Source organism: Eretmochelys imbricata, chromosome 6, assembly GCF_965152235.1.
Source record: "Eretmochelys imbricata isolate rEreImb1 chromosome 6, rEreImb1.hap1, whole genome shotgun sequence".
NCBI lineage: Eukaryota > Metazoa > Chordata > Testudines > Cheloniidae > Eretmochelys > Eretmochelys imbricata.
The window spans coordinates 52,858,881-52,874,786 of NC_135577.1; the positions used below are offsets into that span (position 1 = coordinate 52,858,881).

The window sequence follows — 15,906 nt, forward strand, 5'->3', positions numbered from 1 at the left end:
GTATAAAAAAGCTCCCCCCCTGTTCAGTTTGTAGCATTTCATAGATGATAGGCCTCATTTTAGAAAGGGGTCACAGTTTCAGGGTAACTACACCTATATTCCCCCTCTGTGGTTCCTCAATAGCACCCAATTTAGGCTTCCAGCTCCCAGCCATCATCTCTTTTGGTAGAGACCTGTGTCTGACTCTCTCTTGGAATTTTAAGACTGCGCAACTCTGCTCCTTATATTAGACTGTGATATCCGCGGTAAGCCATATTGTCTGAAAAGGCCAGCATCTGTGTTTTGTTTCTCCCTGAGGACTAAGATTGGTGTGTTGCCCTCAGTTATAAGTTACCACACAGCTCCTCTAAGCAAGCACATTTATTCTTAAGGTAAAAGCACTACAGAGAAAACACATAATAACAATACGAATTCCTAAATGCGTGCTAGCTAACCAGAGGTCATCCCCAACTCCAGCCTCAGGGTTGGGTAGGTTCAAACTCACAACTGGGTTTTCCCTATGGTTACAAGTCCATATACCTCTTAGATCCAGAACCAGAACAAAGTCTGGGCACATCAGCCATTTCTTTGTACGGCTTGGGCCTTTGATCTTGGCCTTCTGTAACAAGTAATCCGGAGACAATGACCCTTTCCTCATGGCATAGCTTCAAAAGGCTGGGTTTTTGCATAAATGGAGTTGGGGAATTTGCATTAACTTCTCCGTAGGACTTCCTTAAGAAATCTACTTAACATTTATTGTCCCCAAAGTCCATACTTGTTTGACCCATTTTCAGTGTAGTACTTTGAACTCCCAGCTCTTGTATCTGTCACGTCTCCCACTAGAGAAGTTACATACAATCCTGGCCTGTGATAATACATAAATTTAATAGAGTAAGGCCATTTAAGGATATTGCAGGAAATTTTCATATCTGTCACAGGAACCTCAATAGGATCTGGCGACACAAAGCCCCTCATCCTCAGTTTCTAGAGCAGGGGAGAAAAGAGAGCCTTGTGGTTATGGCACCTGACTGGGACTTGGCCTCCATCCTGGCTCTATCACTGACTCACTGTGTGACCTTTAGGTGAGTTATTTCTACGGGCCTTTTGTTCCTCCCTTCCTCAATAAAATGGGGATGTTGGACAAATTAGCAAATATTCACTATACTGTTCAATCCTTGTTACATCCATTCATGAAGCTAGAAGTGATTAATTCACCTGCAGTTCCAAATGCAAACCTGATCATTGTACAGACTGCTTGTCCTAGATGATTAACCCTTACCCCACGTAGGGCAGCTGAGTGTTGACCTGATGGGTCTGTGTGTCCGGTCGCTTATGGGGATTTGCAAACTGCTGGAATAGTTTGAAGTGTAGCCATCTGACTCCTGTAAAAGTTTCTAGCCATCTTGTTTCCTGCCAAATAAAAAAGCAGCTAGTGTCATAAAAACCAGTTAAACTCAATCTGGCCTTGTAAAGTTTGTGCACTTAAAATCGTTGTGTTTACTTTGATTTAGTTGCTGTTAATTTGTTTGTTTTTCCCTTTTGCTCCAGCCCCTTCTTTTTCTGAACAGGCAGGGAAAAAGAAGAAGGGAAAACTTGTGATTTCATTACACAATGTTGGCAGCAGAGCAGAACTCTTCCCCAGATTATCTTGGCATTTTAAAAGCACACACAGATTTTGAAAAACCCTCTCCCTAGTCTGCAGGCTCCTCTCTCTCTGGTTCTGGAAGAGCCAAGAGGTAGCAATCTGGGCTCTTAATGTGCAGCATAACAGCTCTGAAATCCAGAGGGGTCCATGTCATTGGGTAGCACTGTAGTAGCCTCTGCGAAATGATTAGTTGGACTCTGGGTCTACTTGCATTCCCAACAGAAGCCAAGGACTGAATAAAAGGGCTGTTGAGCCTGAATTAACCTCTTCTCCCTAGAGCTGGATCTTCCAGGTTAGGATTAGGGAATAAAACTGAGTTGGTTCGTTTGTTTTGTTTGAGATAAGGAAGTTTGCATGGGCCAGGCCCCTGCTATAGGTAAAGAAAGGACTTCAGCCTCCAGGGTTGTCAATCTGCCTACCGTCAATTCACATTAAACATGATTTTAAAATGGGCAGGGAATACAGTCAGAACCGAAATGAAAGGGGATCATGGAGACTGGGGATACTGTAGGAGTAGTACCAAAAGCAGCAATTTTACAAAGATAAACTGTGGCACTGGCAGGGAAGGCAGGATATGAGAGCCTGAGCATAAGGGGGCTGGATTCGGCCCTTGCGAACTCATTTTACTTCTGTCCTGTCATACAACAACCTGTCACTGTGAATGTGGCTGGATCTTGGCAACAACACTCTGTTAGAGATTAGCCTCCCTTAGTCTTTCAAGTTCTCTTTTGCTGCTCTTGCCTTACCCACTCCCCACCCCCCTCTTCCTGTTTGTAGTTCTGTCCCTTATAACTTAACCACAGCTTGACCCCGGATCCAGCTGCCCCAGAAAACAAGTGTTTGCGTTATAAATGGGGAAGAAGATAAGCCTTCCCACCAGGTGGAACTGCATGACTGACCCAATATGGAGAGGTTGTTTGGCAGGAATGTCAGTGTTCATCTGGGTATGTATCTAAAGATTCCCTCCAAAAACCTCCCATTCAAGTTCCTATTTCGCTCCTAACAAATAAAACGTGAACTAAAATCCCAGCTCAGCTATTTGTGAGAATTTCCTCAGGGCAGAATCTTGTGTGGCTTCTGAGAGGATGTGAGATACAGCCTTGTTTCTGGTTTGAATCACCTCCTATAAGCCCATGAGTAATGCTGTCCATACTCACAGCCAGCGCTCCCTTCATCTTCTGCACAGCGAGTTGGGATCGAGCCCAAACTCATCCTGGCTTTCAGTCCTTGGCTCTAAGCTAGGGTGATTGAGTTTTAGAAATGAAAAACCAGAACACCTTTTACTCTAGAGTCTTGCCCTGCAGGAAAGTTTTGAAGATCAGAAGGGGTAAGGTGAGGGCTCTGGCATCGCATGTGTCCGAACTCTGCTTCGCACTCCAGAGAACCTTCTAGTATTCTCTTTGAGGGCCCAGGGAGGAATTTTCTTCTCTCCTACTCCTCTGAATCACAGCCATACACAACTGTCTAGGTACATTGCAACTAGCATTGGCTGGTTGTTATGGATTTGATGTGATGGCATGCTGCATAATGAGCAATGCATGGGGCTGAGGAGAGAACAAAGCAAAATGGGCTGAAGTACGTTTGCCACCGTTGGTGGCAATATTAGACTTGCTGGACCCTTGGTCTAATCAGGTTTAACAAATTCTGGTGGCAGCCATACTAATTCCTTAGTCTGGCCAAGAGGAGATGAGCCTTGTTTCAACTGAGGGCCACCAAACTCCCTGCCCTCTGTCTATTTTTAGCACCTCTCCACACATCATCTGCCCAGGTGAATCCACTGCTCTCTCTTCCTCTCATAGCTGTAATTTGAGGCTACCCATTTCCTGGTACAGACATGGGCAAAGAATTATTCTAGCTTCTTTCATAATAGGGCAGAGTTAGTTCCTTTCCAGCACTTGTTACGGTGTGATCCCTTCTGGAGTACATGTGTGGCCCTGATTACATTAGTATCTGAGCCCACCACAATCTCTAATATATTTATTTATCTCACAACACCCCTGTGTGGTAGAGAAGAGCTGTTATCCCCCATTTCACAGTCAGGGAACTGAGGCCTAGATCCTCCTTTAGGTGCCACTGACATTTTCAAAACTTCCATTTTAACCCTGCCACCTGACCCTGTAGGTGCCTACATTTCTGCCAGTTGGCACTCCTAAAGCTGCTTATGCCCTAGTTCCCCCTTAATTCTCCATAGTAAAACAAGTTTTGACTACAAAAGATCGATTTTAAGTGATTATAAGTGATAGGCAAAAAGTCAGAATTAGTTTCCAAAGCAAACAAAATAAGCACACAATCTAAATCTTAAACTTGTAAGACATTAGACAGTATTTAGATCAAGCAGTTTTCTCACCCCACTGGATGTTACAGTTCATAATACACAGGTTTCACCCTTGAAACCTGAGCCAGTCTCCTTTGTTGGAGTCTTCGGTCTTCTGAGTGTCCTTGTTGCTTGCAGCATAGGTGGGGGGAGGAGGAAAGGCAAAGCATGCGGCCACAGTGTTCTGTTTTATACTCTTAGTCCATATGCTTGGAGAACATAAGTCCGGGCATATCTGGTGGGCATTGCTGAGTCACCAGGCAAGGTTAATTCCCCTGGTGTGGCCTTGTGCAAGTGAGTCATTGTAGCTCCCTTGGTGGACAACGGCTGTTGATGATTGTTTGACATCCGCTTGGGCGTTGGTTATCCCCCTGGTTATTGTCTTTGGGGCGCTAGTATCTGGGTGCTTCCCAAACTCACAGCATATTTTAGTGACAACCATACAACACAATCTCATAACTTCATATGCACTAATGATATACATATTTAGATGGAACAATTTTAGCAGATCAGAACCTTTTAGCATTTTAGCTAAATTTTAGCATTTTAGCAGATCAGAACCTTTCCCATGATACCTTACAAGGCATGCTTTTTATGCAATATCACAATTATATACTAATAATGAATACGGAGGTTACAGCACACGCCCCTGCAGTATAGAATGTCACAAGAGGTATCAAGCACGAGCAGGAGAGGGAGGATTTCAGTTGCTCAGGTTCTAAGCTGCCTTAGGTGCCTACTTCCAGGAGAGAGTTCACAGCTGAGGATCCTGCACAGAGAGAGGTCCTTCTCTCTCGACTTGGTGCATCAGGACAGACACTTAGTCATCTAAACCCTGCCCTCTCCCCAATATTTCCCTCCTGTATTAGTTTATGTGGCCCCCTGCTCAGTTTGCTGGCTTCTGAGGAGCCCTTTCTCTAGCAGGACTTAGCCCAACTCTCCCTCTGTATTTTGAACACCTAAGTGCCTGCTGAGTATTCCACAAGGCAGCAGACCAGGTAGCCATTAGGGGTTGCAGTGCCAAAGTAACCTTTCAGGATCTGTCCTGAGAGACACAGGCCCAGATTCAAAATGGTATTTAGGCTCCTAACTTCCAGTGAAATCAACGATAATATTTCAATGAAAGTTAGGAGCCTAAATGCTTTTGTAGATCTGGCTCAAGTGACTGAGTCCGAGATCACATAGCAAGTCTGCGGCAAAGCCAGGAACTGAACTCTGGTCTCCCAAGGCCTAGGCTAGGGCCCTAACCACTGGACCATCTCTCCTCCCTTAAGTTCATTTAAGATATTCATTTGCCTCTATACTACTTCTGAATGGGCACTTGTCCCTTCACCAGGCTCCAGTTGGTGTAACTATCTGCTCTGTTGCATTTGGGTTGGAGAGATCTCCTCAGGCCTTACTTGCCAGCTTCACAGAGGTTTTCTAGCTGCCTTTGTTGCTGTCCTTCCAAGCTGGCAGCCGGGAGGGATAATTGAAGGTATGGAATCCAGAGTTCTAAACAAATGAGAGACATATGAAGCCACTGCAAAATCTAATTTAGAAAAGTGGGGTCATATGCTGGCCCAGTAGAATGCTGCCATTCAGCTCTCTCCTTATCCCAACTAACTGAAATGAGTAACCTACAGTTGAAACAGCCTCAGTCCTAGAAAGTTCCAGCGGCATGGGAGATCTTATCCCTGTAATTTTTGAAGCTGTCCCTTTCTATTAAAATCTACTTTGCTTGGTTATCAAGTCTGTTGTCATATGCTTCCCATTATGTACTATTGCACTGCAGCTAGCTCATAATACCAACTTGAGCACCACTTTTCATCCCAAAGCATTTTAGACTGCAGGAAGAAATCAGTGAAATGCAGCAATCTGTGGGGTGGAATGCAGCAGTCCGTCTGCATCAGCAGCTGTACAGAACAATTTTTAGCAGGGAGAGTTAGGATTTAACTTCTCCAACTGAAAACACAGGAGAAGGGGTTCAGTCACTGGTGATAGGTAGCCAAATGTCAGTAACTTATGTTCTTGCAAAAGATGCCTTGGGAAGGCTGACAAGCACCTCAGCTTTAATCCTCATATAAAGGACAGCAGCAAAGCACCCTATAGCCATGCTGGGGCACTGATTTAGAGATAACTAAGAGCACCACCTGTTGAATCACTATCACCACTTGTTGCAACTCTTTTTTTTTTTTTTTTTTAAATCTCCCAATCCAAATTCTGACCAGGTTTGACCCTATTTAGCATGTAAGAGCAGATGTGGGTGGGGACTGGCTGGCTGACCACATCACAGAAATCGCCAGCAGAGAGGCCGAGGAGAGAAAGGTGAATGTGCTCTCTTTTGAGGCCTGGGGTTGGTCTCAGGCATAGGGGCATCATGGTTCGTGGGGAGGCTTTCATTGATGGACTTGCTCTGGAAGGACTTTAATCCACAGGGTTGTCAGGCTGGCCTCTTTAAACAGAACAAACATTTACACACACTGAAATCCCAGTTTATTCCTAGAGAAGTAAATTTTAAAGTGAACACAAGAGGCCTATTTGCTTGTGAATTTTCTCCCTGTGTTAAGAGTCCCCTGTTTGTTCTGGCTGTGAGTTTGCCAGGTGAACTGTCTTGGGCTTGGGTAGTTTTCAAATCTTCCCTGCTATGATGAAGAAAATAACAGTTATAAAAAATGGAGTGTTTAGAAACAAAGAAAAGAACCAAAATTCCATCTTCTGAGGCAGAACCTGCAACAAAACAATCAGGGAAGTGGGCAGCATTTTCCATAGCTTCAGTTTGATCTCCTCGAGACTAAGTACTAATGCAGTAAACCGTGGGGGTTGAGATGAACCTGCCCCCTAAAAAGCAATTGAGCTACCTTGCCTTCTGGCCCTTGGGGTTTGTCAAGCCTGAGAGGGTTAAAGTCTAGTGGGATTGAAGTCACTGAGCTAAGTAACAGTTGCACTGGCTTCTGTCTCCCACTGTGTCAACCTTTGGGTTTGTTTACTTCAGTCAGAAAAGCAGAAGCTATCATATGATTTCTCTCTATAAATACACTGGTGCGTAAACACCGGGGAGGGAGAAAAGCTATTTAAGGTGAAGGACAATGTTGGCACAAGAATGAATGGCCATGGGCAAACTTAGGCTGGAAATTAGAAGGCTTCTAACCATCGGAGGAGTGAGGTCCTGGAACAGCCTCTCGGTAGGGGTATTGGGGGCAAACAACCTAACTAGTTTTATGATGGCACTTGATACATTTATGAACAGGCTGGTATGACGTGGTTACTTGTGATAGCAGGGGACTGGACTCGATGACCAGGGAGGTCCCTTCCAGACCTAAGTGCTTTGTTTTACCGGGAAAGATGGAGAGGCAGCAACTGCCAATTACCACTGTGTAACTTAGGTCTTGTCTATGCTAGACTAATTTTCCTATGAAAAAAAATATCCGTCAGTGACCACTCCTCCCTTGGGGAGCAAGAGGGTAAACCAGGCACTCGCAGCCAGCAGCACACTAGCACGCTTAGATGACCCAGGGCATAGGCACGGAGTTTTGTTTTTCCCTGGGGGCACTCCACCCCTGCTCCGCCCCCTCCCCTGAGGTCCAGCCCTCTTCCTGCCCCCTCCCCCCCCCGCCCCACCTCCCCCGGAGGCTTCACCCTTGCTCTGCCTCTTCCCCCCGCCGAGGCCCCGGCCTCTTCCCACCCTGCTCTAAGCTCTCCCCCAAGGCCCAGTCCACCCACTGCTCCCTGCTCTCTGCCCTCCCCCAAGCTCCTCTCCCAGTCACCAAACAGCTGATTGGTGGCAGCTGCCCGAACAGCTGATCGGCAACTGCTGCTGAACAGCTGTGGCTAGTGGGTGCTGAGCACCCACTATTTTTTTTCCCACGGACTTGGTGCCTGTGACCCAGTGGTTAAAATGCTGTGGCCGGTCTGCAATAGTGTTGCTCATTGTTACTACCATTGGAGCTGCACGTGTGGTGGGAATGGTGAGACATTTTAGGAGAAAGGGGCTAATGTGGACACCCCCTACAACTCTCCCATATACCCAATCCAGCTTGCAGTGGGGCTAGCTGGAGCTGGGTCTGAAATAATGCGTTTACTGTGCCTGTAACATGCCTAAAACTGATTCTACCATTCTCTGAAGCCTGAAATGAACCTTTTTGAATGAGTGCATTATTGGCAGCATCAGGGTGAAGTTTTGTCATAGCCTGGCTGCTGCCAGTGGTGGAGTTTTGGCTGCTCCCCCATCCTTCCCTGTCACAATATCGAGTTTGTTTTGTGCCTTTCTTACTGATGCAAGCTTCCAAAAATGTTTCATAACCTTCAACGACTAGTGCTTTGCAATTTGTTATTCTGTGTCTCATGCTTTTCACTTTTTGGCTGGACAGATTTTATAGGATCTCAAAACTGCTGCTTAAGAATTAATTATTCCTTGACTTTTTCTTAGGTCATAGGTAGGAGAGATACATGGATCCACTTTATCTGCTCTTGGAATACAGCCACTTCTGGGGTAGCGCACACCAGCTATTTAACAATGTATAGCAACTCTGCACAATGGTTTAGGGCAGGAGATGAGAAAGAATGCTGTGTTCAGTTAGAACTGCTGGGGGAATTTCGTTATGCAGATTGGAATTACCTGAATGGCAATTAACAGGGACATAGGAGTTAAAACTCCTAAAAATACCAAAGTTCGTAGTGAATCAGTGCCTCAGAACATTGGTGGGATGCACTGTGGTGCAGGAGGTGACATCTTAGATGTTGAGTTTAAAATTAAGGGACTCTTTTCAGCCTTCTGGGATGTTATGCAGAGAATGTGTTAGCCTCAAGTCCTGGCTGTTCTGGTCATTCCATTCTGCATACTAGAATTCCCCCAGCAGTTCTAACTGAACACTCAGTTCTTCACTTCCCGTCCTAAACTGTTGGCCACGGCTGGAGATGGGACACTGGGCAGCGTGGGCCAGGACTCTGAGGTGGTGCCAAACATTCTCTGTCTCAGTTGCTTGGCTCGCTGGCTCACATGCTTAGGGTTTTACTGATCACCAAATGTGGGGTCAGGGAGGAATTTCCCCCCAAGTCAGATTGGCACTGACCAGGGAGTGGGGTCATCTTCCATTCCAGTGTGTGGGTGTGGGTCACTTGCTAGGATTATCTGGGTATCTCTCATTTAACCATTTCCCTGCAATTGTGGGGGCCTTGGGCACTGCTCTACCTCAGCCCCTCCTATTCTTTGCCTGTGGTACATAATAGTCTAGTTTCCTTGGATGTCGTTTGCTTTGGCTAGGGTGAACATACATCCTTTTTTAAGCCCTGTCCTGGATGGCCTGACTTTTTTGGCAAAAGTGGACAAGAGCAAATGGGACAAATGCCCACTTTTGTAAAAAAAAAAGTGGGGTACGGAGCAGTGTTCCCTCTAATTTTTCCCACCCATGTGCGGAATGAATTTTGTTAGGTGCATCAATATGGAGGTGATGTGGGGCCGAGGGGTTCGGAGTGTGGGAGGGGGCTCAGGGCTGGGCCAGAAGGTTGGAGGGTGGGGTGAGGGCTCCGCCTGGGGGTGCGGGCTCTGGGGTGGGGCCAGGGATGAGGGGCTCAGGGCTGGGACAGAGGGTTGGGATGCAGGGGGTGAGGGCTCCAGCTGTGGGTGCAGGCTCTGGAGTGGGGCTGGGGATGAGTGGTTTGGGGTGCAGTTTGGCTGCGGTGGGGAGAGAGGATTCCCCTTCCCATCTCTCTCTCCCTGCATCCACACCCGGCCTGCAGGACCCTCCTGCCCAGCCCCTGAGCTCCTGGCCCGGGAGGCTAGCCCCTGGCCCCTTCCCTGCTGTTCCCCCTCCCCCCGCAGCCTCAGCTCACTGTGCTGCCGGCACAATGCTCTAGGCAGCGGGGCTCCGAGTTCCTGGGGCAGTCAGGAAGGAGAGGGGAAGTTGGATGGGGCGGCGGGGGGCAGGCAAGGGACAAGGCGAAGGTGTGGTTGGATGGGGCAGGGGTCCCGGAGGGGCAGTCAGGAAGGAGAGGGGGTTTGGATGGGGCGGCGGGGGGCAGTCAGGGGCAGAGGTTCCGGGGGCAGTCAGGGGACAGGGAGAAGGGGTGGTTGGATGGGGGGGTAGTCAGGAATGAGAGGAGGGGTTGGATGGGGCGGCAGGGGGCAGTCGGGGGCAGGGGTTCTGGGGCTGGTCAGGGGACAGTGGACGGGGCAGGAGTCCTGGGGCGGGGGGGGAGTGTTGTCAGGGGGCAAGAAGCGGGGGGCGGGGGATAAGAGGCAGGGGCCGGGCCATGCCTGGCTGTTCGGGGAGGCCCAGCCTCTCCTAACCAGTCCTCCATACAATTTCTAAAACCCGATGCGGCCCTCAGGCCAAAAAGTTTGCCCGTCCCTGCTTTAGTGTATGGCTGCTGGTGGTGGCCTGTGAAACACAGGAGGTCAGACTCGATGATCTCGTGGTCCCTTCTGGCCTCAGATTCCATGACACTTTGTGTCCCACCCCAGAAGTGGCCACATTGCAGCAGTGAGTGACATGCTTGTTGCACATGGAATCTGTAAAGTGCACAAGGCTAGTGCTGGCACCACAGGTGTGGGCAGCTGTGACAAAACAACCTGTGCCCTGCCCCAAAGAGTGGACTGTACAAGTGTAATATGTTTCATATTGACTTTAGCTGATGGCAGAGCATTTTCTTGCAATACATTTTTTGGGTCAAAAGAATGGCTCCCCAAATCCTCTCTGGGGATTTCGTTCAAGACACTTGAGGAGGGAAGTTAGGCATCCAACTCCCATTGACTTTCAGTGGACGTTGGGCCCGCAGATGCCATTTGTGCCTTGACGGTCTCCCCCAGAGAGCCTGTTTACCACTCGTGTTTATCCCAAGTTCACTCATGGGCTTCAGTGCAGCTACACCTGATTCCCACCGTCGTAAGTAAGAGGAGAGTCAGATCCAGACACTGAAGAAGTGTCTGAGTTGCAAACTCCCTGCCAGTTTTTGTCCCACTTCCCCAGCAGGTGGCATTGGCCTCTGACGCATGCACTTTCAGGATACCTGAAGGCAAGCTCTTCAATTCAGCAGGATGCTATTGGGTTTATCTATGCCCTGCTGATCTCTCCTGCTTCATTTTTATTTTCCAGAGAGACGGTATTCCAGATCTCGTCCCAAGGCAAACCTGCTGAGCTACTCTTCCCATAGCATGACGGCTCGGCAGCCCAGCGAGATGGCCCTGACGCCACTGACGGAGCAGGAGGGCGAGGCTTACTTGGAGAAATGTGGCAGCATCCGTCGCCACACTGTCGCCAATGCTCACTCGGATATCCAGCTGCTGGCCATGGCCTCCATAATGCACACAGGGATCGTGATAGAAGAACCAGACAACAGTGACAAATGCCTCCTCCTGCAGCCCAGCTTCAGCCACAGGCAATGCTCCAGTGAGCCCAGTATCGCTGATGGGCCAGAGGGACTGGTAGCAACGGGCAGGCAGGAACCTACGGAACTGAACTGCACATCTGTCAGCTAGAAGGGATGTCCCCTCCAGGAGAGAGGACCATGTGCATTAAACCAGACGATGGGCGGTTGTATTCCTGCTGGGAATGTTGGAGAACATGAGCCTTGGGGATGTATTTGCTCATGTTGTTGGAACAGTCTATGTTCTCATGTCTCTTGGGAAGGGCGCCCTAGATTTTTATTTGACTTTCTAGGATCATTGTCAGTGGAGGTACCAGGCTGCTCCCAGCAGAGCATTCAGGACTGCAAGGGTTTCATTGTTAAATGCCACTGTCTCTGTGTTCTGTAGAGCTCCTTCCTGAGCTGCTCAACATCCAAGTTCCACAGCTGTAGCCTCAGGTTCCCTCCCTTTTCCTTTTTGTGAAAGAAATTAATCTGAACGTTTTTCAATCTCATGCCGAACTCCTTGGTCTCATTAAATGGAGCCCTCCTCCAACTTCCAGCAGCAATTGGAGAGGACTGTGCTAAAAGCTCACTTGGTCCTTGCCCTCTGTTGCTAGGATGGTGATGCCTGGGCTTGGGTTTTTCTTTTAAATGTATTGTACTCAGGGATTAAACTTTGTGAGTCTTGTGGAGAACTCCGCCCCAGATGCTTTGTGGTTTCTGCGGGTGGGGGTGGGATTTCCTTTCTTCTTTGCTCCCATTGCATACGTGGGAGAGACTTCATCTGACTTAGCAAGAAGCCCAAATCAGAGTGAGCTAAAGCTCTGAATGGTTTTTCCTCTGACAGTATTGCCTGTCCATGTTCAGCCCCAGTGTGCACCCCCTTTGAAGTCAGTGGAGTCTTATGGGGAGTAAATGGAGGTAGGATTTGGTCCCACGTGTCCTACTTGGACTTTGGCATCAGGCGTACTGTCAGAAATGCTAGCATTGTCAGGATTCCATCATAAGGAGAAACCTAAACAGGTGGCTTCCAAGAGAAAAGGGGCAATATGGTAACTGAGGGTATGCTCCTGCATTGGAAAGGTGACTTGAAAGTGGCTTTTTGAGCCCAGGCATCCATGGGTCGAACCCTGGAGCTGACATGGGGGAAATCAGCTTTGGAATGGTGCCTGAACTTCTAGCTCTTACAGAATTTATGAAACCAAAGATAACCATCTGGGTGTAGAGACAGGAACTCTAGCTCTGTTGCAAATCCATGCAGTGCTTGTGACCTCTGATGATAGCTGGCTCATCTAAATGTTTCTTTTATCCCTTGCATGTCCTGTCTGCAGCTAGGTTTTAGTGGCTTTTGTTTTATTTGGAAAGCTACAACTGGTCCAGTTCTTAAGCAATGCTAGTGTCTGTCTGAGAGTGGCATACAGTGCATTCCACTCTCACTGCTACAGAGGGACCGGTAGGTACTCCAGAAGCTGCTTCCATAAGAGTGGAGTCAACCTGCTCCACAAATCCCCCTAGATATTCTGCTGATGTCTTGCTAAACAGAATTGTAAGTGTAATTACAAGCTGCTTTAAATTTCAGACTCCATTTAAAAAGGCGACACCGCCCCATCATCTCTGAGCGTTGCCTGCCCATGTTCAGCCCCGATGTGCACCCTCTTTGATGTCCCCATGGTCATCAACATGCACATGTAGATAACAGATAAATCCATGAGTGGAAAGGTTTTCTCAACCTGCCAGGACCTGAATTCAGGGCTTTGTATTTCTCATGCTATAGGTAATGACTTTGTGTAAGGTCGGCCTTTGCAAGGTGGTGAGCACAATTCCATTCCCATTCAATGAAAGTGGAGATTGCTGGGCATCTCTCAGGATTGGGTCTCAATCGCCCGGACAGTGTCGGGAGTAGAGATTCTTACGAGGCTGCTGTTAGCATCAGAAATACCAGGGAAGAGCCCTGAGCTCTGGAGCTCTTTGCAGCTCCTGTGGTTGGTAACTGTAGGTCTACGAATGCATTTGACAAGGGCCTGCTCCTGCCCCTGGTCAAGCTGACTGGAGTTTCACTGTTGGCTTTAGCAGAAGTGCACTGATTTGGGAGTGCAACCAGCTGTTTGGACTTGGTAGACCAGGGTTTTAGGGTTTTACTTATGTTCAAGCCTCCCAAGGAGGAGCAGCACAGAATTCAGAGTAGCAGCCTGAATAGTATGTTAGTCTGTATTCACAAAAAGAAAAAGAGTATTAGTGGCACCTTAGAGACTAACAAATTTATTTGAGCATGAGCTTTCGTGAGCTACAGCTCACTTCATCGGATGCGGAGGAGGGGCAAAAGCAGCTTTAAACCACTCTTGCTCTACCTGGATTGTGTGCCTGGGCTGTGCCACCCAGTGTAAATGAGAGCAGCCTTGGTGTCTATTCTAATTTACGGCAGCTTACCCAGGCTGCCTAAGGACTGTGACAAAGCCCAGAATATTGCCAATGGCATGTATTACAAAGACTTCCCCTCAGGGTGGATTTGATTTAAATCAAATTGATTTAAATCATGATTTAAATCACTAGTCAGGAAGACTTGATTTAATCATGGATTTCTACATAAAAGTGCATTTTGGTTGGGTGTTATAACCTTAATACATATGCTTCACAACTCAGAGATAGATGTAGGTTTCGTTTTTAGAAGGCACACACTATACATTTTTAAAGTGATGTATTTTGAAAACTTTTCAGGTTAGTTTTACAGCTATCTCAGAAAATGAATGATTGTTTGGTTATTTCATTTACCAAAGGTAATTGAAGCAGATATTTATGAAGTCACTGGGAGGTGAACTATCTCCAGTTCAACAGGTTAATCATTAACATTTGGAGGATTTTCTTGCCAGGCTGTATTAGGAGAAGAAATCACCAGATAGACATTTAAATTGTTTTATTTAACTAAAACAACAATATACTGTATTCTGGATTTTTTCCTTCAACAGCAAACATACAATATTTTAACAAAACAAGCATATGAATTTTTGAATTTAGTTAAACTTCCAAGTTTTTTTTAAAATCAGGTTTGTTTTTGTTAAAATTGTTTTTAACTAAAATAGTTACATGAAATATTTAAAAAAAAAACAACAAAAATTAAATTGACTAGGTCAGCCAGGTCAACATATGACACTTAAAATACTGGCTTCTGCAGCTAACTCAGTTGTCTTCACCTTCATTTTCCTGTGTGTTCATAATCTGGTAAAGAAAAACAAGCTTTCCTGCTTTTTCAGGTCCCAAACGATTTCTCAATTTGGAATGATTTAGTCTAAAGGAAGAAAATGTTCTTTCTACACCGGCAGAAGAAGCTACTGCTGTTAAAAGTGAGATGATCACTTCAACAGTCTCTAAATCCAAGTGCTTAAGTCACTTCCACCAGTTCACTGGTGTGACTTTCTTTAAACCATCATCAGCAAACATATATTTCTTGAATGGTTCTTATTCCCAAACTGGGTCTCTTTTACAGCCCACTGCCATTATAGATTTTTCCCTTCTAGTGAGAGAATGGTCTGGTAGATCTCAAATCAATAGCGGCTACACTCAGAAAGACTTCTGGAATATGCTGCTCAGACAGTTTCTCTTTTGTTTCTACTCTCTGTCCCTCAGTTCTCACATTTATGTCCAGACTTCTTCTCCTGTCCAGATCTACTCCGCCCCCAACAATCTTCTATTCATTGAACTTTTTGAAACTTTGCACTTTTAGAGAGAGGTAAGGGATTGACTCTGTACACAAATTTGCAGAGGGACAATAAGGTTGAGGTCTGTTATTTCTCACCTCTGTATGCTATTTATTTATTTTAAAACATTTTTGCTGTTTATTATCTCTGGAGACACAAATTCACAGTTTGAGAACTGCAAAACTAAGCATCTCTGATGGTATCTTCTAGACCAGGGGGTCTCAAACATGCAGAGTTATTTACTGTGGCCTGCCAAGCTCCCCGCCTGCTGTCCTGTCCTCCCTGTCCCTCCCCCCCCCCCACAGCGTGCCATGTCCCCGCTCCTCTGCCTACCTCCTGGCGCTTCCAGCTTAGCGCTTTCCAGGAGGGAGGGGGAAGAACAGGGAGATGTGCGCTCAGGGGAGGAGGCAGAGAAGAGGTTGGAATAGGGGCAGGGAGGGGGTGCAGTTGGGGTGGGGACTTTGGGGAAGGGGTTGGAATGGGGTCTGGGAAGGGGTGGAGTGGGGGCAGGGCCGGGGGGGGGCTTTTGTATCTATTTGAAATGTACTAGTCCTGTTGCTATTAAAGCTCAGTTGTCCCTGATCGCACACGAATTGAAGCTGGGTTTGGAAGGACCTTCATATAGTACTTTTTCTTTAGGTTCCCACCCTTCTCCATCTTAGTGCTGGGGTTACCTTGACAGTAAAATCGTCAAAGCCCGCAACACTATACTGAACCTACAGAACAGTGGTTTTTGTCTGCGTACTATGTCTAAGATTTTCAAAGGGGTCTGGACGCACCTCCATTTGAAATTTTTTAGGGGCCCACCACTGAAAAAAGCTTGAAAACCATTGCTGTAGTCTGAAAACTCTCATTTTATGGATTGCTTGTGTGTTGACAATCTTCTGACTCACTGCACATTGTTTTACATTAGCCCGGGTGTCTGCTTTTGCTCAGAAAGCTAAAATTTT

General features: G+C 46.9%; 1 protein-coding gene across 1 annotated transcript in view; it reads left to right on the top strand.

The window, feature by feature from the left end:
* Positions 1-11,889, top strand: part of PRR5L (proline rich 5 like) — a 149,439-nt gene extending 137,550 nt beyond the window's left edge. Inside the window, exon 9 of the mRNA XM_077818545.1 lies at positions 11,012-11,889. Within this exon, the coding sequence (XP_077674671.1) occupies positions 11,012-11,394 (383 nt within the window). The 3' untranslated portion in view covers positions 11,395-11,889. The remainder of the gene's footprint in view (positions 1-11,011) is intronic.
* The last annotated feature ends 4,017 nt before the right edge of the window (positions 11,890-15,906 follow it).